The sequence below is a fragment of the Callorhinus ursinus genome, unplaced genomic scaffold (genome assembly GCF_003265705.2).
Source record: "Callorhinus ursinus isolate GAN/ISIS: 27379988/994484 unplaced genomic scaffold, GSC_fseal_2.0 scaffold68, whole genome shotgun sequence".
Classification (NCBI taxonomy): domain Eukaryota; kingdom Metazoa; phylum Chordata; class Mammalia; order Carnivora; family Otariidae; genus Callorhinus; species Callorhinus ursinus.
Window position 1 is genome coordinate 6,089,960 of NW_027397130.1, and position 26,626 is coordinate 6,116,585.

Sequence of the window (26,626 nt, forward strand, 5' to 3'; positions counted from 1 at the left end):
TAAAAAGCTTTAAAAAAAGAAAAAAATAAAGCTACAAGACATAAAAACAAGTTGCCTTCCCACATACACAGTCCACTCTCCTAGAATAAGCTCCACATAGAAAATGAATCAAAAGGGAGTAGTTATTTGAACAGAGGGCTGGAGGAGGAGGGGAGGACACAGGACGACAAGGACAAGGAGCCCTCCCAAAACAGGGGCAACAGCCAGTGTAAAGGCCCTGCGGTAGAAACCCCGTCTTGCTCCTACTTCAGAATGAAGTCATGTGACTCAAACTTCAAGGTAAGCACAGGCCAGCTCACTAAGGGCCTTGTGAGGGGAAGCTGCCGGGACAGAGAGCAGGAAAATATGGTTTAACACTGAAAACACTGGCAAATCAAAACCACAATGAGCTATCAGCTCACACCTGTCACAACAGCTAAACTCAACAACACAAACGACAGATGTTGGCAAGGATGTGGGGAACGGGGACCCCTCGTGCACCGTTGGTGGGGATGCAAACTGGTGCAGCCACTGTGGAAAACAGTATGGAGGTTTCTCAGAAAGTTAAAAATAGAAGGGGCGCCTGGCTTAGTTGGTAGTGTGCGCAACTCTTGATCTTGGGGTCTCAAGTTCGAGCCCCACACCGGGTATAGAGCTTACTTACCAAAAAAAAAAAAAAAAAGTTAAAAATACAACTACCCGGGGCGCCTGGGGGGCTCAGTCGTTAAGCGTCTGCCTTCGGCTCAGGTCATGATCCCAGGGTCCTGGGATCGAGCCCCGCGTCGGGTTCCCTGCTCTGCGGGAAGCCTGCTTCTCCCTCTCCCACTTCCCCTGCTTGTGTTCCCTCTCTCGCTGTCAAATAAATAAATAAAATCTTAAAAAAAAAAAATACAACTACCCTATGACCCAGCAATTGCCTCAATAAGTATTTACCCAAGGGATACAAAAATACTAATTCAAAGGGGTACCTGCATCCCAATGTTTATTGCAGCCTTATCTACAACAGCTAAACTATGGAAAGAGCCCAGATGTCCATCGACTGATGAGTGGATAGAGAGGATGTAAGATACACAGTCTGAGTCACACAGGCTTCTGGTCCTTGTTAATCTGACTCCTTTCTGATCTGTCACCTCAAGCCCTCCCTTAGTCTTTCAGCTCCAAGAGATGTTGGCAGTTCCTTCAGCAGGTAACAGGCCTTCTTTCTTTCCTGCCTGTGCCTTTCCCCATGCTTTTCTCTCTGCCCAAAATGATCTTTTCTGATGTTCTTTGCTGAACTTTCTTTGCTGAACTTTTCAGGACTTGAATGGAGCCTCCTTCAAGAATTTTTTCCTCACCTTCCAATCTGATATAAGGTCCTCTCTTAAGGGGTTCCACGACATCTGGCCTACACAGCTGCTGTTACTCAGACTGATGCTGACGGTTACGGCGAGAGAGCCAGCCAGTGACAGCACGCCCCAGTCTTGCAGCCCTCGAACACCTCCCTAAGGGGATACAGCAGCCTCCAAGGCTGCAGGGCAGCGACCATTGAAGGCAGAGAGCTAATGACACAGCTCGAGTGACCAAGACAAGCTTATGCTGAACAAGGCCTATACGCCCTCCCTGCAGAGCTAGATAAATCTCAACAAATTTTGGAGCTTCACACACTACGATGGACAACCCCAAAAGCAAGCTCTACATAAGCCAGGCAAACAGCCCCATCATTCAAAGATGTTTAAGGAAGGCTCAATTAACAGCTCTGGGATGGCCTCTGACAGAAAAGAGAGAACTCTGGAGCTGGGGAGACCAGCCAGGGTGAAAGTCCTACCCAGAGGACTATAGCTCTCCAACGGACTGTCTGCCCTGCACTGGAGCCACTGCTGCCCCCTCACCCCAACTCCTCTCTCGCTTCGGTGGCTCTACAGCAACCACTGCCTAGCTGAGCTCGGGTGGCTGTGGGCCTTATTCTGCAAATGGTGTGTGAAGGTCTGTCTGCGCCCCGCAGCAGCCAAAGTTATGGGCCAGGCCAAAGTTCCAGCAAGAAAATTCTAGATTTAGGAAAACATAGTGGACCTCTTAGTTTTTGAAGGAAGCCTGTTTCCTTCTCATTCATTATTTTGGGAGGACCTTAAGGGCACCAGAAAACTGCCATGTTGCTCAGCTCTCAGTGAATGTGTGCCAGCTCCCTGTTTCCTTTTGCCAGAGAGCACAGAACTGGCTTTTAGAGGAAGCTGTAAGGTTCGGGGGGGGGGGGGGGGGGGGGGGGGGGAGGTAAGATGAGCACTTGGATTGCCGACTTCTCCTTTCAGCTGTGGAGGTAACAGGCAAACATGTGGCCCTTCAGCAGGGGTTGATGAACTATGGCATATGCTCTACTTCAGAACGCTTCACTGCCCTTTCTGCCCCAAAGGGTCTGGCTGACTTAACATGGGGATCATCAGGTGCCCATTTAGAAATCTCCCTTCTAGGGTGCCTGGGTGGCTCAGTGGGTTGGGCTTCTGCCTTCGGCTCAGGTCATGATCCCAGGGTCCTGGGATCGAGTCCCACCCTGGGCTCCTTGTTCAGTGGGGAGCCTGCTTCTCACCCTGCCTGCCACTGCCCTGCTTGTGCTGTCAAACACACAAAATCTTAAAAAAAAAAAAAAACACCTCCCTTTTAGCACCTTTAAAAAGTATTCCCCTCATTCCCCTTTACAGGGTAGTCATGAACCCAGTTGACATCACACCCAAAGAAAGCAGCAAGACTTCCCTACACCACCAGCCCACTGGCCCAATTCCAGATGTTCACCACTTTCCCAGGAACCTAGCTTGGGTCTGACTGATGTAACTCAGGAGAAACCAAGTGCTCACAAGACCTCAAATCCAATCCTTCCCCATCCAGGAGGGCACATTTCTAAAACTCTGCTACTCTCTCTGAAAATACTTCAGCCTTTCCTCCAATACCTGAGATAAGGTCCCAGGACTTGCATTATGGTACCACTTTCAAAACAGAGTAGGAAGTAGCTTCCTGATCAGAAAACCCAAGCTCTGGGGCACCTGGGTGGCTCAGTTGTTAGGCGTCTGCCTTCGGCTCAGGTCATGATCCCAGGGTCCTGGGATCGAGCCCCACATCGGGCTCCCTGCTCGGCGAGAAGCCTGCTTCTCCTTCTCCCACTCCCCCTGCTTGTGTTCCTGCTCGCGGTGTCAAATAAATAAATAAAATCTTTAAAAAAAGAAAGAAAAAAAACCCAAGCTCCAAAATTTATAGGAACAGAAATACTTTAGACCCTTTCCTGCTTGCCAGGACAAAGAAATGCCCAGACTAAGGGACTGAGAATCTGATCCTTCCTTATGTGTGACTGGCAGGAGGGTGATGCCATTTTCTGTGGCATTCATGAAAGCCACTCTTCTTCACTGGCACCCCTCTCTTTTTTCTACTGTCACTACAGAGAACAGTGTGCTTTCCGCTTTTGTTATCCCTCCTCCTGGTTTTGCTCAAATCTGATTTGTTTCCAAAAATTCAGATGTGGCTTATGAAGGAAGCCCTGGTGGAAATAACCCACTGCTATAACAGACAGTATATTTAGGAATGCCCATTACTTCGAATTATAGGCAGAGATAATGACAAAGCCAAATAACAACATGTGTGTGTGCACCTTTGTTTTTTTGTTTGTTTTTTAAAGATTTTATTTATTTATTTGAGAGAGAGAATGAGAGAGAGAGAGCACATGAGAGGGGGGAGGGTCAGAGGGAGAAGCAGACTCCCCGCTGAGCAGGGAGCCCCATGCGATGCCATGCGGGACAGTGTGTGCACCTTTGTAAGTTACTCTCACTAACCACTCTGTGCAGATACCCCACCCCCCACCAGCTGGATTCCGTAAGTCATGTTCCAGCTCCAGCTACACGTCTGTGAAAAGAATACGGACACAAAACCTGGTTTTCTTTCTCCAAATCTAGCACCATTTTCTTCAAGCTCTGGCTTTGTTCTGGCTCAAACGGGAGGAGCATAGCAGGAGGGGATCCCTTCCCACTGCCCAGATCTACTGAAAAAGATCCAGCAGAGGTCAGTGAATTTTATCCTGAGTGAGGCCATCTGCTGTCGTTCCCAACAGTCTCCCTTCCAGGAGTCTTCAATGCAATACCCACTTGTCCGGGCTGCACAAGGGATGCCAAACTGTGTCTGATTTACTATATACGGAAATTCCTGACAAGCTGTACCTTTGATTCATTATGTCTGACACTCCCTTTCCTGCCTTGCTGAAGGTTCAATGCACTGACAAGACACCCTTTTGAGGAGAGGGGTGGTGGAGAATCCCTGCTCCAAACAGACTCAGCCTGGAGCCTGTTGGGGTAGCAGGCCGTGGCTCACTGGACAGTGAGACTACTGAGAAGTGCTCTCCCTTAAGGCAGTTTGCACAGCCACCAAGTTCCAAGAAATAGGCTTACTGGCTTTTTCTGGATTTTAAATATCAAAGTAGGGCGCCTGGGTGGCTCAGTTGGTGAAGTGACTGCCTTCGGCTCAGGTCATGATCCTGGAGTCTCGGGATCGAGTCCCACATCGGGCTCCCTGCTCAGCGGGGAGTCTGCTTCTCCCTCTGACCCTTCCCCCTCTCATGGGCTCTCTCTCTTTCTCTCTCTCTCAAATAAATAAAATCTTTAAAAAATAAACAAATAAATAAATATCAAAGTAATTTACTGCAACGTTGTTTAAGTAAACATCCCTGAAATGAAAACTGTTATAAATACAGTAGCCCTCAAGCCTCAGGAAGGTCCCCAAGCTTGTCCAGAGAGAAGCCATTATCTACCTCCATGTGGCTCAGGAGGGCAGCATGTGTGTGGGAAGAAAGTTAAGACACCAGTAAGAAGGAAGAAGACATTCTAAGAAAGGATGGTGGTGACGGTTGCAAAACACTCTGACTATACTTTGTGTCACTGAACTGTACACATAAAGACAGAAAAGGTGGTGGCGCAGCAACTCCTACCTGCATTCCTTGATCACTTGGTGGATGTCAAACTCAAAGGCTGCCAACAAGATGTTGTCCAGGGGTTCTGGGCTGCTCTCACCTCCCAAAAACAGGTCAAGGCTGGACTGTGGAAAGGTGGTGACCCACTCAATTCCCAGACGGAAGCAGAGACTCAAGGGGGCAAGGCAGGGCTGCTGTGTAGGGAACCCTGGAGAAGGGTGATGGGGTCCTTCAAAAAGGGCCAAACGAAGGGCACCTGGCTGGCTCGCTGGAAAAACGTGCGACTCATGATCTCTAGAGTCTTGAGTTTGAGCCCCACGTTTGGGGTAGAGATTACTAAAAAAAAAATAAACTTAAAAGGAGGGGGGAGGGGCAAAGGGAAGACCCTTCCTGTTCTCCAGGGAGGTTCAACTCAAAGAGGCCGCACACTGAAAATGACTTAGCCCGCAGGATTCCTACTCCCCACCACCATCCCTTGGGAGTTCAGGCTCACCTGGGCATAGAGATGCAGGTCAATGGGTTTTACTGTGGGATGAGAGTACAGGAGCCGGGTCACTAGGAAATGATACCAGTTATTCAGAAGCTCCTTCTGCTCCAACAAGGCAGCTTCATCCCCCAGCATGATCTAAGGAAAGAGATATTTTCCCTCAGTTCCAGAGCCAACTTCTCTGTTAACTCTCCTGATTTCAGGGTGCCTGGGTGGCTCAGTCAGTGAAGCTCCTGCCTTTGGCTCAGGTCATGATCCTGAGGTCCTAGGATTGAGGCCTGCATCGGGCTCTCTGCTCCACGAGAAGCCTGCTTCTCGCCCCCTGCCGCTCATGCTCTCTCGTGCGTGCTCTCTCTCAAATAAATAAATAAAATCTAAACAATAAAGCAAAAAAACCTCTCCCGATCTCAACTAGAGCATCTGATCTGAAAGCCCTTCCTTCCTGGCAAAGGTGATGGATAGCCTTGTCCAAAGAGGATCATGTTCCCGCTGTTGCTGTGTTGGATGTCACAGCCCCAACTTGGACCCCAACCTAGACTTCCTTTCCACAGACCTTGCAGAGAGACTCCAGGTGAGGACTGGCAGCAAAAGTGCTGTCCTGGAGGTGACGCTCACATTCCTCATGCCAGTGCTGCCACTTGAGCTCCAGCTCTGTCAGCGTCTGGGTGTTACCAGGCTAAGGGGAAAGACACAGTGAGATGCCATTGCCACAGAAACCCCTTGTGCTTAATGAACGAACCCCTCTCTTGTGACCCAGCAGAGCAGGGCTGCTCCCACATACACTGAGAACGGGCATTGTCCTCATCAGGTCCCCCAGGATTCGGCACATGCCTGCAGAGGAGGGGCTGGCGTCAGCTTCCTTGGAGAGCATCTGCCGAGCCTCGTCCAGCCGGCCCTGTAGTACCAAGATGGTCACCTGGGAGGACACACAAGAGCATGAACATTCACAGAGGCCCAGAAGCCAGTCTCTTCAATCCACACTTGGGCTTCCTAGACTTATGGAAGTGTGATGGTTCCTTCCCTCCAGCAGTAATCAAAGTCATCTAGTCTAAGGGTTTTAACCTGGACCATGCTTTTCAAACTGCATGTTGTAACCCATTACAGATTGCAACCAACTTCTTAAAAAAATAAATGAAATGGGGATGCCTGGCTAGATCAGTCAGTAGAGCATGCACCTCTTAATCTCAGGGTCATGAGTTCAAGCCCCACACTGGATGTAGAATTTACACAATAAATGAATGAATGAAACAGAAAACAGAAAATGACATAGTACATCAAGTAAAGATTGGTTCGTAAAAGGTTCAGTTCAAATAAATATACATACACACACATACACTCAATACAAATAGTCAATCCTCTTCATTCAGGATTCCGTATTTGTGAATTTGCCTACTTGTTAACATTTATTTGTAACCCCAAAATCAATACGTGAGGTACTTTCACCATTACTTGTGGACATGTCCAGAGTGGCAAAAACTGAGTCACTTGATGTGCACATTCCCAGCTGAGGTTGAACAAGGTGGGGCGCTCTACCTTCTTGTATCAACTCTCACGCTAAACAAATGTCTTTTTCAGGATCTACCTAGTGCCACTTTTTTTGTATTGTGGTGCTTTTTCCTGAGCCCCAAGCATAGTGCTGAAGTGCTATACTAAGTGCTAAGTGCTAAGAAGGGATGATGGCCCACAGGGAGAAAATGTGTGTTAGATAAGCTTCATTCAGGCATGCACTACAGTGTTGTTGGCCATGAGATCAATGTTAATGAGTCAACAGTATATATTAAATAAGGTGTCTTTAAGCAAAACCATACATAAAACAAAGTTATATACTGATCAACTGACAAAAATGGGATCAGAGGCTGGAAGAATCCTGTATTACAGTAATCAGTAATACAGTGTTCCAGACAACTTTATAGACCTTAACTGTCATGAATAATGACAACCAATAGTATATACACACTAACAAATACGTAAAACATACAAAGTAACATCTTCCCATACTAAGTCATGCTCAAAAAAGCCAAAGATATATATGCTGACAAATCCCCAATTTCTCTCTAGCCTGCACTTCCTTCTCTGGATTCCAGACTTGTATACCTTACTGCCAAGACAGTGTCACGACTTGGACCTCATGGGCATCTTAAACGTAGCATGTCTAGGGCGCCTGGGTGGCTCAGTTGGTTAAGCGACTGCCTTCGGCTCAGGTCATGATCCTGGAGTCCCGGGATCGGGTCCCGCATCAGGCTCCCTGCTCGGCGGGTAGTCTGCTTCTCCCTCTGACCCTCTCCCCTCTCATGCTCTCTATCTCATTCTCTCTCTCAAATAAATAAAATCTTAAAAAAAAAAAACAAAAAAAAAACGTAGCATGTCTAAAAGTAAACACCCGGCTGCCTCCAACTCACCAACCTGATCTTCCCACATTCTCCTATTTCTTACAAATGCACATCTAATCTACTAGCCAATCCCATCAACAGTATCCTTAAACTGCATCCAGAATCTAATCACTTTTCACCACCTCCTCTGTTCAGCACCCATCCTTGTCCAAGTCACCAATATCTTTGCCTGGTTTAGTACCATAGCCTCTAGACTGGTCTCTGCTTCCACCCTTGCTCCATCCTTGGTAGGGCAGCCAGAGCGCCTTGAAAACCTACATCCGACCACAGCGTGAATGCTCAGCTCTCCAATGCCCCTTCACCCCATTTGATTCAGGTGTTGTGTCCATCAACTAGCTTACACACATATATGTCCTTTAATCATAATTTTTTCAAGACTTCATTTATTTGAGAGAGAGCACGAGTGGGGCGAGGGGCAGAAGGAGAGGGAGGAGCAGGAGTGGGGGGACCTGACGTGAGACTTGATTCCAGGACCCCGAGATCATGACCTGAGCTGAAATCAGGCTTAAATGACTAAGCCACTCAAGCGTCCTAATCATAACATAATTGCAAACATAATCTTATTATTACCTGCACTGTACAGAAGAAGAAACTGAAGGCTGTTAACACATTTAAGACCCCACAGCTAGAAAGAGGCAGAGCTGGGATGCTAACTCTGGCAATGTGGCACCGCAGACCATGTTCTCACCACTCTGCTCTACCGCCTCTCCCCAAGTCCTTAGGACAGTCCAGGGACCCCTCCAATCTGACCCTGTGACTCTCTGCCCTTACGTCTCCAACTCCTGCCCTTGCTCCCACTGCTCCTGATCCCACTGAGCCTCCAGGTGAGGGCGTCTGCAGGTCTCACTGTCTGCAACACTCTTTCCCCTCCTTTGGCCCAGTACCCCTCCCCCCACATCGCCTCATGAGGGAGGCCTTCCTTGATTCCCCAGCTCTAGAATTGCCAATTCCCCAGCTTGGCTTTACTGCTCTCCAAACCACAGTGCTTCCCTGTTAGGCATGCTACATATTTTACTTGTTGCTGTATTTATTTCCTGTCTCCCCACCCAGGAAGTAAACTTCTTTGCCCACTTTGGTCACGGTTGTTTCCTCACTGCCTTGCAAACAGGAGCGCTCGATAAATACTCATTGAATGAATCAGAGACTCAAAATCTGGGCCCAATACTTCCTGAACAAAGGCTCTCCCCTCACTTGCACAGATCTCCCAGCAACAAAAGGCCCAGAAATAGCATCAAAGGCAACAATTCTTTACTGGAATTCCAGATTTTATAAGTTTAATCAACTTTCCATTATTCAGGTCAACTAGCACTCTTCTCCCCAGTCCCTACCAATTGGGTCACAGGTCAGTAGGCAGAGAATACATACATATCTACCCACCCACACACACAACCCCAATACACATGCTGACTTCCCAAACGGATAATCCAAAATGACTTCAGGATCATCAGTCTTTTTAATAGCTATATTGAGCTATAATTTATACACTATAAACATTCATCTATTTAAGTAGTAAGTTTACAGAGTTGTGCACCATCACTACAATCCAGTTTTAGAACATTTCTATCACCTCAAAACCCCTCCTGCTCATTTAATCTCCTACCCCCTCCAGCTTCTATCAAACAGTTTTATCACGTCTTCTCTTCCTTAGATTCACAAAGAAATTAAACGTCCCTGCTCACTGGAAAGTCTACAAAGCATTACTTTTCTTACAAAACAACTTAGTTCTAAACTCTCCTGTGGAGCGGGGAAGAAAAGATCTAAGAGCATCTCCATAATCAGAACCAAGGAGCCAGTCTGAGAATGAGCAGGCTCAGCAGGCAATCCTCAGGCCCGCCTGCAAGCACTGGGAAAAACAGACCATGAGGTAGAAGGCAGGAAGGCCTGGCCTGCAGGAGATGCTTACCAACTTCCAGAAGCTCTCATGTTTGCTTGGATTCTCACTGCCCAGGACATCTGCCAACAAACTGTCCACTTCACACACATGCAGTCGGACCCAGTCAAGGAGGTGAAGAAGGAGAGGGCCAGCTGGGAGGAAAGACTCTTGTTACACACAAAAACCTCAGTTTTATCTGCAGCAAATTCCACTTTCCCAATGTATAGACAGAAAATGTAGGGCAAACAAGATGACTATGTAGGAAGTAGTTTATCCCACTTAGGTGGGCACCCATATGGTCCTGGATAAATACCTGGACTAGCAAATGGACCTTTACGAATAGTTCCTCTGAGCCAGGCAGCTCCACCTTTCATGAATTTTAGAAAGGGCTGAATCTCCCCTCCCCCTCCACCCCCAATTCTTCATGACTATGCAGTACTCTATGGCTATGTAAGGAATGGCCACTTCGGGATTGCTACTGACTAGGCGTTAGGTATGAGAAAACATAGCAACAGCCCTCAAAATACACTGGGGGAGGTAAACATAGAAACAACTAATTTTAATTTCACATTGCTCAGGGCTTTAGCGGGAGTATGAGTAAAAACCTCTGACTGCACAGAGATTATTAACACTCATACGGATAACAGCAAACATAAACCATCAAGAGAATGCAAAAAAGCCTGCAGCACCTCCAGAGAGAGCCCGCTCATGCCAGGATACCATACCGACCACAATTCAGTTCAAGAACAGGGACTAATTCAGAGTGGACAGTTCACAAGTAGGGCAGCCCCCTCCCCAATCACTGTAGACAGAATTCTCCCAGTGACTTTGCCTCCCACCATCTAATCCCTCCTCACATCCCTAAAACATTTTTCCTTTCTTTTAATTTTTATTTTTAATTCTAAACAACCAACATTTATTATTGCACATTTCTGGAAGCCAGAAGTCTGAGATCAAGGAGTGGACAGAGTTGGTTCTTTCTGAGGCTGGGAGGGAGAACCCATTCCATGCCTCTCCCCTGACTTTCCAGAAACTCTTAAGCTAGACCAGTCCACCATATGAATCTTGACCACCCCTGTCACACATTAGTCCAGTATGCTTTCCTGGTGTTTTTCAGGGGTCACCTGACCAACATCTTAGGTTTTTAGAAGGCATTCTTTCTGACTTTTTGTAGTATCTGACAAAATGGCAAACTTCCTTGGGTGTTATGTACAGCTTTCTGCTGGTTACATTGATGAAAAGTGAGGAGAAGAGCATCCTTGGCAATAAAACGCTCGCTCACCACAACACGCAGGAAAGACAGAGGAAAGGGCAGGGGGACACCTTTGATGTTGTGAGGGGGTGATTCCATGCTCACCTGGGGCTACTTCAATAAAAAGAATCTCACAAAGGTTCCAAATGAGCTCCATTGCTGACAAAATGGAGACCTAAGGAAGAAATGGAGACAAAGTTTTAACTGAAAACATTCCTGATATTTCTCTTAGAGCAAAGGAATGAAGAAGCAGGGCTTGAATCATATGACAGTCATTCATTATTAACTCAGCAATTACTGAATAGTCCTATGGCAGGGTTTCCCACAGGGAAGCCAGTGAGTGAATTTTAGGGGGTGGTAGGCAGACTAACATTTTTTTTTTATTTTAATGGTTCTTCTTTTAGTTTAATGTGCATTATAGAGGAATATAATTAGCTCATCATGCCCAAGGTCTTCATGAATATTTTGATTTAGAAAGAGGCTCTAAGTAAATGGGAGATGATTCTTAGAAAAATATTCAGTAAATAATATTAAAAATTCTACAGATACAGGAAAAAATTGTGAAGTTGATACTCAAGGGACTAAAGTTTAAGAAAGTCTATTAAAAGTCAAACCCAATATAAGACACAAAAATAAATCAGGTCTGGACCCTGCCCTTAGGAATATGCAGTCTCCTCTTCCCCATCATCCTTTCATACACAAACACAGACTATCTTATTCATAAGGGAAAACAAATGCTTTGCTGACTGCGCTAGAGCGCACCAGAGACAGTGCACTAGTCCCTATTCACTCCTAAGTTTGAACACTGTCAACATTCTACCGAATAAAGAGAATTCTTTCACTCATCTTCCAGCTCCAACTAAAGTAAACAACTCAGTAAAAATACTGGGTTCATGAGCTGAGTACAGTTTATAAAAATAATTAGTGATTCCAAAAGCTCAGCTATCTCAGGTGACACAATGTGGTTAGGATTGACATTTCCCATAAGAACTGGAAACTCAGGGCACCCGTGTGGCTCAGTTAAGCATCTGCCTTCGGCTCAGTCATGATCCCAGGGTCCTAGGATCGAGCCCCATATCAGACTTCCTACTCAGCGGGGAGTCCATTTCTCCTTTGCCCCTCCCCCTGCTTATGCTCTCAATCTCTCTCTCAAATAAATAAATAAAATAGAAAAAAAAAAGAAACTAGAAACTCATACAAATACTTATCAAGCACACCCCTGTCTTCCCATGGTGCTATGGCCTTGAAGGGGACACCAGGAAGTTCAAGATGATCCTTACCACCCCCAAAGAGTTGTCTGTCTAGCTGGAAAGAAAAGACTTCTGCAAAAACAATGATTGTGGAGCACCTAGGTGGCTCAGGTAGGTTGTGTCTGACTCTTGATTTCAGATCAGGTCATGATATTAGAGTCGTGGGATCAAGCCCTGCATCTAGCTCGTCGGGCTCACCGTTCAGCTGGGAGTCTGCTGGAGATTCTCTCTCTGCCCCCCTCCCCCTGGCCCTCCCCCTGCTCAGACTCTCTCTCGCTCTCTCAAATCTTTAAAAAACAAAACAAGGGCGCCTGGGTGGCTCAGTCGTTAAGCATCTGCCTCCGGCTCGGGTCATGATCCCAGGGTCCTGGGATCGAGCCCCACATCAGGGAGCCCGCTTCTCCCTCTCCCCCTGTTTGTGTTCTCTCTCTCGCTGTGTCTCTGTCAAATAAATAAATAAAATCTTTAAAAAAATAAAAATAAATAAAACAAAACAAAACAAACAACAACAAAAATAATGATTGTAAAGTCACCCTAGGTGTGTGCTAAGGACGCAGAAGGACATAATGGTACCAGCTGGACAAAAAAGGTGGCCCCCTTACCTGGCTGCTGAACTGGCGACCACTGACTGGATCTTTAGCAGCAACTAACAACACACAAACATTTTAAGTGAGGAATGAAACTTTTAGTCTCACAGTTATACCTTCATATACCAGGTTCTTTGGCTTATGCCTTTGTTTCTGCTAATGACCACCCATTTTCACTACAGATTTTTATTTTTTAAGAGCGCACATTGGGGGGGGGTTTGGGAGCAGAGGAAGAAAGAGTCTTAAGCAGGCTCACACTCAGCCCGATGTAAGGCTTAATCTCACAACCCTGAGATCATGACCTGAGCCGAAACCAAGAGTCGGATGCTTAACTGACTGAGCCACCCAGGCACCCCTTCACTATAGATTTTTAAAAAATGCTTAGTATCTTTTTGTTGCAGATCAATGATTTGCAAACCCAACACCCTCAAGTTACAAGTGACACTTTCAACTGCAAACTGCAAACAGAAACCATCAGGTTACAAAAGACTCTACTCAGCATCCAGCAGTCACGGGGCTCTCATGCTTATGGTGACTTTAAATCACCAAGGTTAGGGGTGCTTGGGTGGCACAGTCGGTTAAGTGAACAACTCTTGGTTTCAGCTCCAGTCATAATCTCAGGGTCTTTAGATCAGGCTCCAAGTCAGGCTCTGTGATCAGCACAGAGTCTAAGACTCTCTCGCCCTCTGCCCCTCCCTCAATACTCACACATGCTCTCTCTAAATAAATAAATCTAAGAAAGAAAAAGGAAGGAAGGAAGGAAGGAGGGAAAGAAAGAAAGATCACCAAGGTTAAAGAACCAAGAATGTGATTTTCAAAGATTGTTAATTCGGCCCTCAGTCTCACACCTGTAGACTCAATATGCTCTAACTTGAAAAATGTACTCAAGGGGTGCCTGGGTGGCTCAGTCGTTAAGCGTCTGCCTTCAGCTCAGGTCATGATCCCAGGGTTCTGGGATCAAGTCCCACATGGTACTCCCTGCTCCGCCAGAGGCTTGCTTCTCCCTCTCCCACTCACCCCTCTTGTGTTCCCTCTTTCGCTATGTCTCTCTTTGTCAAATAAATAAATCTTTTAAAAAATAAAAAAAAAAAGAAAGAAAAATGTACCAAGAAAACTGCCAAAAGGGGCGCCTGGGTGGCTCAGTCGTTAAGTGTCTGCCTTCGGCTCAGGTCATGATCCCAGAGTCCTGGGATCAAGCCTGGCATCCGGGAAGCCTACTTCTCCCTCTCCCGCTCCCCCTGCTTGTATTCCCTCTCTGGCTGTCTCTCTCTCTGTCAAATAAATAAAATCTTAAAAAAAAAAAAAAAAAAAAAAACTGCCGGGGCGCCTGGGTGGCTCAGTTGGTTAAGCGACTGCCTTTGGCTCAGGTCATGATCCTGAGTCCCGGGATCGAGTCCCACATCGGGCTCCCTGCTCAGCAGAGAGTCTGCTTCTCCCTCTGACCCTCTTCCCTCTCATGCTATCTCTCATTCTCTCTCTCTCAAAGAAATAAAATCTTTAAAAAAAAAAATTGCCAAAAAATTAAGAATTATGTAAGACAGGAAGTAAGAGTTTTAAACTGGAAAGTCAAATAGATTCTACCTTGCAGTATCTACAGCCAGATAAACATTTAAATTACTATCACATGTGCACACATAAAATCCTTACTTGCAACCTGGTGCATTTCCTCCATACATGCCCTGATGACTGATCGGTAGTTCTTACTCACTCGGACCAATCTACAAAATGAAATGACATACAAGATAAGCCTGGTGCATCTTGTGGTGACAAAAAGCAAGCAGGTTCTCAATAGAAGATAGGAGCTTGCTCAAAGACAGGAACCAACCTAAAGGAGTTCCTAACAGCCAAAGGTGGAACAACTTGAGCATCAAAATAAGTAACATATGAGATAACCCAGGGGTAAAATAAATATCCATGAATCCATACTGATATTAATTGTTGCAGATGAGATCCACTGATGGACACACTAACTAGTGGTTGAAAATTTAAGGAGAAATAGGATTTGCATAATCTCAAAGTTTCTGCTCCAAATACTTACTAGTTACAAAGGGAAAGACAGTAACTTTATAGTGAAGAAACCCAGTAGAAACCACATTAACCAAGTGATCGAGGTCAACAAAACCAGTATAAAACATCAACATCATGAACCCCATGATATGACGTACTGAGGACACACCATACCAGTTCTGTGGTATTCTTACTAAAAATGAATAACCTTAAAAAAAAAATGCATAACCTTTCTCCAATCATGAGAAAACACTGGAGAAACCCAAACGGACGGATAGCCACCAAAATAATTGGTCAATATTTTTCAAAAGTGTCAAGGTCATTAAAGAGACTAAGGAAAAAAAACTAAATGCAACCTGAGTTGCAGAGGAGAAAAAAGGACCTTACTGGAAAAACTGGTGAAATTCAAATGAAGTCTTGAAACATAATGCACTGATGTAAGTTTCCTGGTTTAAGTAACAATAATATGGTTATGTAGATATTAATGTAACAAAGCTGGGTGAGGAATGTGCAGGAATCTATTATTTTTGTACCTTTTCTTTTTTTTAAAGATTTTATTTATTTGACAGAGAGAGACACAGCAAGAGAGGGAACACAAGCAGGGGGAGTGGGAGAGGGAGAAGCAGGCTTCCCGCCGAGCAGGGAGCCCGATGCGGGGCTCGATCCCAGGACCCTGGGATCATGACCTGAGCTGAAGGCAAATGCTTAATGACTGAGCCACCCAGGCGCCCCATTTTTGTACCTTTTCTGTAAGTCCAAAATTAGTTCAAAAGAAAGTCTTTAAAAAAGGAAATGACAAAACTAAACAAATATCCACAAGAAAGCAATTTGTTTAGTTACAAAGACGCAATCTTTAGCAAGAAAAACAGTTCTAGGGGGTGCCTGGGTGGCTCAGTTGGTTAAGCGACTGCCTTTGGCTCAGGTCATGATCCCAGGGTCCTGGGATCAAGCCCCACATCGGGCTCCCTGTTCAGCGGGAAGCCTGCTTCTCCCTCTCCCACTCCCCCGCTTGTGTTCCTTCTCTCGCTGTCTCTCTGTCAAATAAATAAATAAAATATTAAAAAAAAAAAAAAAACAGTTCTGGGGCACCTGGGTGGCATAGTTGGCTAAGCGGCTGCCTCCAGCTCAGGTCAGGATCCTAGAGTACTGAAATGGAGTCCTGCGCTGCATCACATCGGGCTCCCTGCTCAGTAAGGAGTCCACTTCTCCCTCTCCCTCTACCCCTCCCCCCACCCCTGTGCTCGCCCCCCAAATAACTAAATAAATAACTAAATAAAATCTTAAGAAAAAAAAGAACAACAATGCATTTCATTTGGTTTTCACAATTTACTTGTGGACTTCAGCACCTATCAGCAGCCTACTTACTGAGCTTTTCTGGATTTTCCAGTCAACTCTTCTTCAATTCTCTGGAGGCCCACAAAGATTCCATGGGATTCATTGAAGAGTTTTCTCAAGATCTGAGAGTAAACATCTATATCCTTTCGGATGATATAGATAAAGGGGCAGCCTGGCTCGGTCTCTGATTTTTCTAAAACAGAAAAATTTAACATCAATCACCATTACCCTCATACAAGAACTCACTTTAAACTTTTTTTTAAGATTTTATTTATTTATTCAAGAGAGAGAGAGAGAGAGAGATCACAAGCAGGGGGAAGGATAGAGGGAAAAGCAAACTCCCTGCTGAGCAGGAAGCCCAATTTGGGACTTGATCCCAGGACCCTGGGATCATGACCTGAGCCAAAGGCAGACACTTAACCGACTGAGCCACCCAGGCGCCCTAAACTTTTTTTTTTTAAGATTTTATTTATTTGACATAGAGAGACACAGCGAGAGAGGGAACACAAGCAGGGGGAGTTGGGAGTGGGAGAAGCATCAATCCCAGGACCCTGGGATCATGACCCCAGCCGAAGGCAGATGCTTAACACTGAGCCACGCAGGTGCCCTAAATTTTTTTTAAGATTTTATTTCCTTGGGCGCCGGGGTGGCTCAGTTGTTAAGCATCTGCCTTCGGCTCAGGTCATGATCCCAGGGTCCTGGGATCGAGTCCCGCATCGGGCTCCCTGCTCTGCGGGAAGCCTGCTTCTCCCTCTCCCACTCCCCCTGCTTGTGTTCCTGCTCTCGCTATCTCTCTCTTGTCAAATAAATAAAATCTTAAAAAAAAAAAAGATTTTATTTCCTTGATAGAGAGAGAGAGAAGCAGGTTCCCTGCTGAACAGGGAGGCCCATGTGGGGCTTGACCCCAGGACCCTGGGATCATGACCTGAGCCAAAGGCAGATGCTTAACTGACTGAGCAACCCAGGCACCCCTCACTTTACATTTTTAATTGAGTTATCTAATTACAAGAGCCTCAGCTTCTTTGCTACTGATTTCATTTTAAAAAGTATGAATTAGGGGCACCTCGGTGGCTCAGTTGGTTGGGCATCTGCCTTCGGCTCAGGTTATGATCCCAGAGTCCCAGGATGGAGCCCTGCATCGGGCTCCCTGCTCGGCGGGGAGTCTGCTTCTCCCTCTGCCCTTCACCCCGCTTGTGCTCCTCTCTTGCTCTCACTCTCTCTCAAATAAATAAATAAAGTCTTTAAAAAAAATAAATAAAAAGTACGAATTGGGGTACCTGGGTGGCTCAGTCAGTTAAGCGTCCAACTCTTTGTTTTTCAAGATTTACTTTTTGACAGAGAGAAAGAGACAGCAAGAGAGGGAACACAAGCAGGGGGAGTGGGAGAGGGAGAAGCAGGCTTCCCATGGAGCAGGGAGCCCGATGTGGGACTAGATCCCAGGACCCTGGGATCATGACCTGAGCTGAAGGCAGATGCTTAACAACTGAGCCACCCCAGGCGCCCAAGCGTCCAACTCTTGATTTTGGCTCATGTCATGATCTCAGAGTCATGAGATCAAGCCCCCCGTCAGCCTCTACACTGGGCATGGAGCCTGCTTAAGATTTTCTCTCCCCCTCTCCCTCTGCCCCCAACTCCCCACTCGCATGCCTGCTCTCTATCCAAAAAAAAAAGTATGAATTATCATTTATTTTTTAAAATTAATTTACTTTTTCTCTTATTTTTTTAAAGTAAGCTCTAGGTCTGGGGTGCCTGGCTGGCTCAATGGGTAGAGTGCGACTCTTTACCACAGGGATGTGAGTTTGAGCCCCACGTTGGGTGTAGCTATTACTTAAAAATAAAATCTTTTAAAAAAAATAAAAGTAAGCTCTAGGCCCAACATGGGACTTGATCTTATTTTGGAACTACCTTTTGATTCCATCAACTGAAATATGCCGAAAAACATTAAAGTCACTTAATATTAGCCTATGTATAACTCAATAAATAAGATAAACCTACAGCCGAGAGCCTCATGGGTGGTTCAGTCAGTTAAGCGTCTGCCTTCAGCTCAGGTCATGATCCCAGAGTCTTGGGATAGAGCCCTATGTTGGGCTCCCTGCTCAGTAGGGAGTCTGCTTCTCCCTCTCCCTTGGCCCTTGGCCCTGCCCCCTGCTAGTGCACACACACTCTCGCTCTCTAATAAATAAATAATCTAAAAGAAAAAAGAAACCTATAGCCAAAACTTTATATAACCTCAAATTCAAATAAATATATTACTTTGTACTGCCATTACCCTTAAAACAAAGAATCAAGAGTTGCCTAAACTATTTTGCAACAGTGATAAAAAGGCTCTATAATGATAAATTATAAACCAGCAACTTGTGGAAATTTCTTATATAACAGCTTCTTGAACAAGCTCTGATGATGTTCAATGGCTTGTCTCTAATGAGATTTCAAGAGACATAAACAGAAAATCTCATGTTTCCAACAATCAAGGACAAACTAAAAATGCTGATAAGCTTTCCCATTAAGTATGAAAAGAGGCCAGACATATTCAAAGAAAGTTCTCTTCTAAGCAATTGTCCCTTTGGCAGCTTCTACAGCTCTGCCAAGCTTGAGATCTTTTTTTTTTTTTTAAGATTTTATTTATTTATTCATGAGAGACAGAGAGAGAAAGAGGCAGTGGCAGGAGAAGCAGGCTCCCCCCTTGGAGCAGGAAGCCTGATGCGGGACTCAATCCCAGGACCCTGGGATCAGGACCTGAGCTGAAGGCAGATGTTTAACTGACTGAGTCACCCAGGCGCCCCAAGCTTTAGATCTTTAATACTAAAATATCCCATAAACTTTTGGCAACATCAGGTACAATTGTTAATGGTAAAATTAAGAAAAACTACATTGAAAAAATTTTTTTAACTACATCACTTCAAAACTGCATGAACTGCACACCACATGATTTGCCAAAATTATGAGACTTCCATTAGAGCAATCCCCTCTTTATAAAAGAAAAAAACCTCCACATTTGAATAAAGAACCTATCAAAGGTTTGCAAGAAAATATCTTCAACATTCCCTGAGACTTCTCTTGAAATGGAGAAAGCAAAATCAAATGTCAAAATTTAGTTTTATCTTGCTACTAGAGGAGTCTGTAACAGAAAGATCCATGTCCAAAACCTAAAGGAGCTTAAAGAAGAAGGAAGAGCCATTTCACTCTCCAGATCTTTTGTGCTTTATAGCAACAGCTAACAGGATTCATCAATTTCACAATACCACAAAAGTAAGGGCTATGAGAGCTGCAGTTTCACAGTAAGGGGGCTGCTGTGAAGGGAATTTAGTCATTCTGGACAAGAAGGGGGAAAAAACCTGAAATTTTTAAATACAAAGGAACACCACAAAGATTATTAATCTTTTTCCTATACTCAACATCTTCCAGATCCCATAAATTAATGAAAATATTAAACAGCTAAAGGTTCAAAAATGAAAATGGTACAAAGTAAGTTCAACTGTTTCTTGCCTCAGTTAGTTAAATCTGAGAGAATAAAGGAGAACAACCAAATGTGACAAGGTGGATAACCTGGAAGAAAAAAAAAATAAAAACCTACCTTTTTTGTTGAAGGAGGTTTCACACACCAGCATCTCTCCTGGACCCCAGTCAAAACACATTTGCTTCTTCTTTGAATTCACTCCCGGAATCAACTAGTTAAAAAAAATTTAAGAAAAGGGGAAGGGGGCACAGACACTGTTATTTTTACTAAAGGCTTTGCTTTCAAATGATTTCCAAATAGAACGCTAGAAATAAGTGGCCATGAAAATTAAGTGCTAATCTATGTATACAGCTGACCGTGTGGTTGAGGTCAGCCCAGTCTGTTAAACCCTGAATAAGCAAGTGAGCTTTCCTGGGCACCTCAACTCAGCCTGCCACTTTGCAAGTGTTGATAAAAAGGAAAGCTATCCCTAATCAACTGCTATATTGTAATTTAATGATCTATAGTTCAGAAAAATGGAATTTTAAAAAAACAGAAAAGAAATCAAACTGTCTGGGGTGCCTGGTTGGCTTAGTTGGTTAAGCGTCTGCCTTCAGCTCAGGCTGTGATCCCAGGGTCCTGGAATCGAGTTCCATCCATTCTAGATATCAAATACGTGTTTTGCAGATATTTTCCCAATCTGTGGCTTGCCTCTGTCAAATAAATAAATAAAATCTTAAAAAAAAAAAGAAAAATGCGAGTTCCATCGCATCAGTTCTTTCTCTGCCTCTGCCTCTCTCTCACGAATAAATAAATATATCTTTAAAAAAATGAACTGTTGGGGTGCCTGGGTGGCTCAGTCATTAAGCGTCTGCCTTTGGCTCAGGTCATGATCCCAGGGTCCTGGGATCGAGCCTCGCATCGGGTTCCCTGCTCGGCGGGAAGTCTGCTTCTCCCTCTCCCACTCCCCCTGCTTGTGTTCCCTCTCTCGCTGTGTCTGTCAAATAAATAAAATCTTTAAAAAAATAAAAAATAAAATGAACTGTTACTTAACTAAAAGGAGACCTCCAATACCATGGCTTCTGAGCCATCTCTTTGATGAGGACTCTCAATTTTTCTCTCCAACTCAGATCAACCCCTTTGAGCCTCAGCCTCATATATCCAAATACCTAATCCACACCTTTATAGGTTACCTAATCTCTAGAGCTATATCCATAACATCAGAACCAAAAAAGAACTCTTGATGCTCATCTCCAAGTCTCATTCCATTCCCCCACTGGGAGAAAGCCTTCCCCAACTGTTAGGAGTAATCTTTTGATTATTCTCTTTCCCTTACTACCTCTGTCCAATCAGTAAATCCTGTTCTACTCTTTTTTCTTTTTTTAAGATTTATTTATTTGAGAGAGAGAGAGAGAGAGAGAGAGAGGGAAACAGCATGAGAGGGGATAGGGTCAGAGGGAGAAGCAGGCTCCCCACTGAGCTGGGAGCCCAATGTGGGATTCGATCCCAGGACTCCAGGATCATGGCCTGAGCTGATGGCAGTCGCCTAACCAACTGAGCCACCCAGGCACCCAACCCTGTTCTGCTCTTAAATAAGCCTGAATCCAACTACTTACATGTCTACCAGTCTAACCCAAGCCACCAACAACTCTCATATAACTGCAACAGCACTTCTCAGTGCCTGAAATGACTCTCCTACATGGTTATTACCTCACAAGGGTAGGGGATTCTGGGATTCTCATTCACTGCCTAGAAGAGACCCTGGCACAAAGCTGGCACTCCATAAATATTTTTGGCAGAGAATAAATTTGGCTGGCAATAATCTGGTCTCAAGACAAGTGCAGTAAGTTCTTAGGAAGGGCTAATGCAGTCATTTAACTACTAAGCAATGTCTAGTAAGCCTTTTTCTGTACTGTGCTCTAGAAATACAACAATGTATAATACAGTTTCTGCCCTCCAAAAGCTAGCAGTCTACTGAGGAAGTCCAATAAAAAAAGGCAGTAAGAAAAGTGGAGGGGCGCCTGGGTGGCTCAGTCGTTGGGCATCTGCCTTCAGCTCAGGTCATGAGGGATCGAGGCCCACATCGGGCTCCCTGCTCAGCGGGAGGCCTGCTTCTCCCTCTCCCTCTCTCCCTGCTTGTGTTCCTGCTCTCGCTATCTCTGTCAAATAAATAAATAAAATCTTAAAAAAAAAAAGAAAAATGGAGAAATGTTAAGGCAGAGATAAACACAAAAGAGGATGTTTTAGCAGACTCTTAATGGATGAATAGGCCACGCAAGGGGGAAGTGTTATACACAGTGGTACTGAAGCAAATGGGTATCCATTGCAGAAAATAAACTTCACACCATAGACAATATAAAACTTAGACACAAATGTAGAGAAAAATCTGTAAAATTTGAAAAGCATAGCAGAAAATCTTTTTGATCTTAATGTAAGCAAAGATAGGACACAAAAAGCGCAAACTACAGAACAATTTATAAATTGGGACTTTATCAAAATTAAACTTTTGTTCTTCAAAAGATTTTTTTTAATTTTTTAATTTTTTTAAAGATTTTATTTATTCATTTAACAGAGAGAGACACAGCGAGAGAGGGAACACAAGCAGGGCGAGAGGGAGAGGGAGAAGCAGGCCCCCCCACAGAGCAGGGAGCCCGATGCAGGGCTAGATCCCAGGACCCTGAGACCATGACCCGAGCCGAAGGCAGACGCCTAACGACTGAGCCACCCAGGTGCCCCTTCAAAAGATATTATTAAGAAAATGAAAAGGCAAGCCACAGATTGGGAAAATATCTGCAAAACACGTATTTGATATCTAGAATATATAAAGAACTCTTACAATTCATTCATAATAAATAACCCAATAACAAAATGGACAAAAGATTTTAACAGCCATATCACCAAAGAAAATATATACATATAACATATAAGCACATAAAAAGATGCTCAGTATCTTTCATCATTAGGGAAATACAAATCAAAGTGATAATGAGCTATCACTATATACCCACCAGAATGGCAACGGCTAAAACTTAAAAAGACTGACCATACAAAGAGCTGATGAAGATATGGAACAAATGGAACTCTCACACTTGGCCGGTGCACAAATGGTATCTGGACAAATGACAGTTTATTTTATTTTTTTTAATATTTTATTTATTCATTCATGAGAGCCAGAGGGGGAGAGAGAGAGAGAGAAGCAGAGGGAGAAGCAGGCTCCCAAAGACCAGGGAGCCCGATGCGGCACTCGGTCCCAGAACCCTGGGATCATGACCTGAGCCGAAGGCAGACGCTTAACCATCTGAGCCACCCAGGCGTCCGACAGTTTATTTTAAATATGAATCTGTCCTATAACCCAGCAAATCTACTTCTAGGTATTTATCTTAGAAGAAACAAAACAAAACAGGCAACAAAAACTATAACTTAGGGGTACCTGGGTGGCTCAGTCAGTTAAGTGTCTGCCTTTGCTCAGGTCATGATCCCACGGTTTTAGGGTTGAGCCATTTGTCAGGCTCCCTGCTCAGTGGGGAGCCTGCTTCTCCCTCTCCCTCTGCCAGCTGCTTCCCCTGCTTGTGCTCTCTCTGTCAAATAAATAAAATATTTTATAAAAAAAAATTTTTTTAGGGCGCCTGGGTGGCTCAGTTGGTTAAGCGACTGCCTTCGGCTCAGGTCATGATCCTGGAGTCCCAGGATCGAGTCCCACATCGGGCTCCCTGCTCAGTAAGGGAGCCTGCTTCTCCCTCTGACCCTCCCCCCTCTCATGTACTCTCTCTCTCTCTCTCATTCTCTCTGTCTCAAATAAATAAATAAATAAAATCTTTAAAAAAATAAATAAATAAAAATAAAAAAAAATTTTTTAGAGGCACCTGGGTGGCTCAGTCGTTAAGTATCTGCCTTTGGCTTGGGTCATGATCCCAGGGTCCTGGGATCGAGCCCCGCATCGGACTCCCTGCTCGGCAGGAGGCCTGCTTCTCCCTCTCCCACTCCCCCTGCTTGTGTTCCCTCTCTCGCTGTGTCTCTCTGTCAAATAAATAAAATCTTTTTAAAAAATTATTTTTTTAATTAAAAAAGATTATTCTACCCTCTACTTTGAATCTATATGTAAACATCCTTAAATCTGATTACTAACTGGCTTTTGTGTGCCTTAATGATAGGAAAAAATTGTGTAAGAGCAGACACAGCTGCCATAAAAGGCGACTCGATGATATCAATCTCCTGAGGGTGTGCTTAGAGTAAGCTCAAAGAACACATTACCTCTCAAATACAGACATGACTGAGTTTGAACTTGCATAGTTGAGGTTTAGACACTAGGCTGGAGTTCTATCAAGAAAACGCCTCTCTGTAAGGCTGTGTCAACAAAGTCAATCAGTTTCCTACCTGGTCTCCCCAACACCAACGTGGAGCTGAGCTATCAAAAGTCCATCACCACTACTGGTGTTAAAAATATGCTTAGATCATCTTCACTCAATTTGTAAAAGCAAGGCTAATTATCATGGCTCAATATCAAAGTAGTGACTCCCCAGGGTTGTGCAGGTTACTGGAAAGATGCCCCCATCGAAAGATTCTGACATAAATGGAGGAAGGAAAGGCAAGATGATGTGTAGTTTGAAAAAGCTCCAGTGATTCTGATATTCTAATTTTTCTTGTCACTGACACTGACACAGTCCTTGAAACATAATATTTAAAGTAATTTATATAGGTCTTAAAAAATTAACACTCTACAGCAGTAAGTTTTATAGAGTAACAACCCACATTAACTGCTATTTACGATCTCATGTCTCATTTTGTCCAGCTGGCTTTGAAATGACCCTCATGTTTTTTTTTTTTTTAAAGATTTTATTTACTTGTTAGAGAGACAGAGAGCGTGGGCGAGAGAGTGAGCAAGGGTACAAGCAGGCTCCCTGCTGAGCAAGGAGCCTGATGCAGGACTCGATCCCAGGGCACTAGGATCATGACCTGAGCCGAAGGCAGACGCCTAACCGACTGAGCCACCCAGGCGTCCCTGACCCTCATCTTTAATCTCTGGTTTTGTCAAACACTGCTTTTCCATCTGATGGCTTTAGCTGAAAACTGCAGGCATCTCAACTTTCTCAAAAGCAATAAATATACGATCAGGCAACCTGCAGTTTAGTGAAGCTTACAACTTACCAAGAGCTAAGAGGTGCAGAACAAGCCAATAATGGACAGAAATATTTGCCCTAGTCAGGGAGGTAAGGGAAGGCTTTCCTGAGAAAGAGGGTGCTGGTTCTTGCATATGAAAAATGAGGAGATAAACCCGAGAGAAAAAGAGTGTTCCAGGCAGGAGGATCGGTAGGTATCTCATATCTAAAACCCACGAATCTCTTTACGAACATTATGGATCATCCATATTTGACACTCGAAAGTCCAGACAGGACTGAAAGCAAGCAGAGCGATAAGAACAAGAAGTCTCCGAGAATAAGTACTTTTAGTAAATCTTGGGCCAGCACGGCACAAGCAGCAGAACCCAAGCTCACGGTGTTGCGATATGAAGCTTAGATCTGCGAAGACAAAAGCTCCTTCGACCTCTGCTTGGCCGGAGCCCGCTCACTAGAGCACTAGTCCAACAGGAAAAGCGAGGGAAGTGGGATGGGAAAGTCGGGAAGACAAGAGAGGGTGAGGGATGGAGTGAGGAGTGAGGCCTCCGAGCCAGGCATTTCTGAATATACAAAAAAGAGTAGAAAGCTAGCGACCCACTACTGCGACCCAAACACGAGCACCTAGCTAATGGGACCTCCGAACCGTGGCAACTGAGCTAGGGAGGGAGACAAGCCTACAGTGACTAAGCAGACACAATCATCGGACCGTGAAGGCAAGACTGTTGCGGGTGCCCTTACCGTGACGGTCGGCTCGCCGTCGAGTTCCTCCATACCGCCTCGCCTCAGCGCCCTGGAACTTGCACTGCCGCCAATACTCCCGGCTCAGGCCTCCCGCTCACAGCCGGCTGCGAAAGAGGACCCCCTCCGGAGCGCCTCCTGCACTGCCTGCAGGCCCAAACGCCCATCGCTACAGGGTCCTCTCCTCTCGGCCACGATCCTCCCTCTGCGACACTCTACACATGTCCCTCCTTACTGGCCGGCGACAACACGACAGGGAAAACAGAGCCAGAGCAGCTTGTCCTCACAATAACCCTTCAACCAGGTCAGGCGCCGCCGCGGACAGCTCCGCGCCGGCCAGGGAAAAGGCCCCCGGAGACGGCGGGAGCCGCGGCGGTGCGGTTGCGCGTGCGCGGGATGGGGCGGCTGCTCTGAGGCGAGTGCAGGCCCTGGCCCCGGGTTGAGCGAGCTCATGGTATCTCCGGACTCTGGCCGTTCTCGCCCCTGTGTGGTCTGCAAGTTAACGTCGTCGCAGCTGCTTCTCTGAACGGTATCCAGGCTTTGCCCAATCCCCGTCGGTCTACCGGGCTTGTTTATGAAGGCGGTCGCTGCTCCGCCCACCCCAAAACGCTCAAAAGGCACGCAGACAAGATTAAAGCGGCGGAAACAACTGTGAAATCGAGACAGCTGGGCTTGCTTAATTAAATACAAATACTAGTTTGTTATCTCACCAAAGCAAAGCAGAAAAGGGGACTTAAATCAGGGAATCCCAGACCTTGTTATGTAAAACTGAGAAGTGTTCCAATAACTTAAAGGAGTAATTTATTTTGTAAATGCCATACTTGCAAATACATACGCATACAGGGAAGAAAATAACGACTGTTTCTAAATTAACGAATAAGCAACTTTTCGAACGAATTGAAGATAATTCGAAATTTAAAGATAAGTCTTAGGAAATACTGCCTGGAAGTGTATCAGCTGCTTTTACTTAGAAAAGAAATTTGATCTGAAAACAAGACATAATTTCAAAACTCTCCCTTCCCTGAGGTTCTTCTGAACGGCGTATTTGAATTGGTAGAAAAAGATGACTTGGAGTGGTTAGGAAAATCCTGTCACCCCAATAGTTAGTTCTTTTGAGGTACAGAATCTGTTAAGCAAAGGAAGAAAAATTCTTGTGGCTATCACAATTTCATCCAAATCTTTGTCTCTGAAGACAGCTATCCATAGGATGAACTTTAATGCAGTTTTGCACAAAATTCCACACTGTTCTACCATCTGTGT

General features: G+C 44.9%; 1 protein-coding gene across 2 annotated transcripts in view; it reads right to left on the bottom strand.

Moving 5' to 3' along the window:
* Nucleotides 1-26,626, bottom strand: part of NUP85 (nucleoporin 85) — a 42,861-nt gene that overhangs the window by 9,272 nt on the left and 6,963 nt on the right. The window contains exons 1-11 of one of the 2 annotated variants that reach the window (XM_025859875.2): nt 25,367-25,577; nt 19,653-19,746; nt 16,109-16,271; nt 14,384-14,454; nt 12,752-12,795; nt 11,005-11,074; nt 9,678-9,799; nt 6,166-6,300; nt 5,938-6,060; nt 5,391-5,522; nt 4,916-5,022 (exon numbers count right to left, since the gene is read on the bottom strand). In XM_025859875.2, the coding sequence (XP_025715660.1) occupies nt 4,916-5,022; nt 5,391-5,522; nt 5,938-6,060; nt 6,166-6,300; nt 9,678-9,799; nt 11,005-11,074; nt 12,752-12,795; nt 14,384-14,454; nt 16,109-16,271; nt 19,653-19,746; nt 25,367-25,399 (1,094 nt within the window). In that variant the 5' untranslated portion in view covers nt 25,400-25,577. Of the gene's footprint in view, nt 1-4,915; nt 5,023-5,390; nt 5,523-5,937; nt 6,061-6,165; nt 6,301-9,677; nt 9,800-11,004; nt 11,075-12,751; nt 12,796-14,383; nt 14,455-16,108; nt 16,272-19,652; nt 19,747-25,366; nt 25,578-26,626 lie in introns of those variants that run through there. The other variant, XM_025859876.2, reaches the window with a different exon arrangement.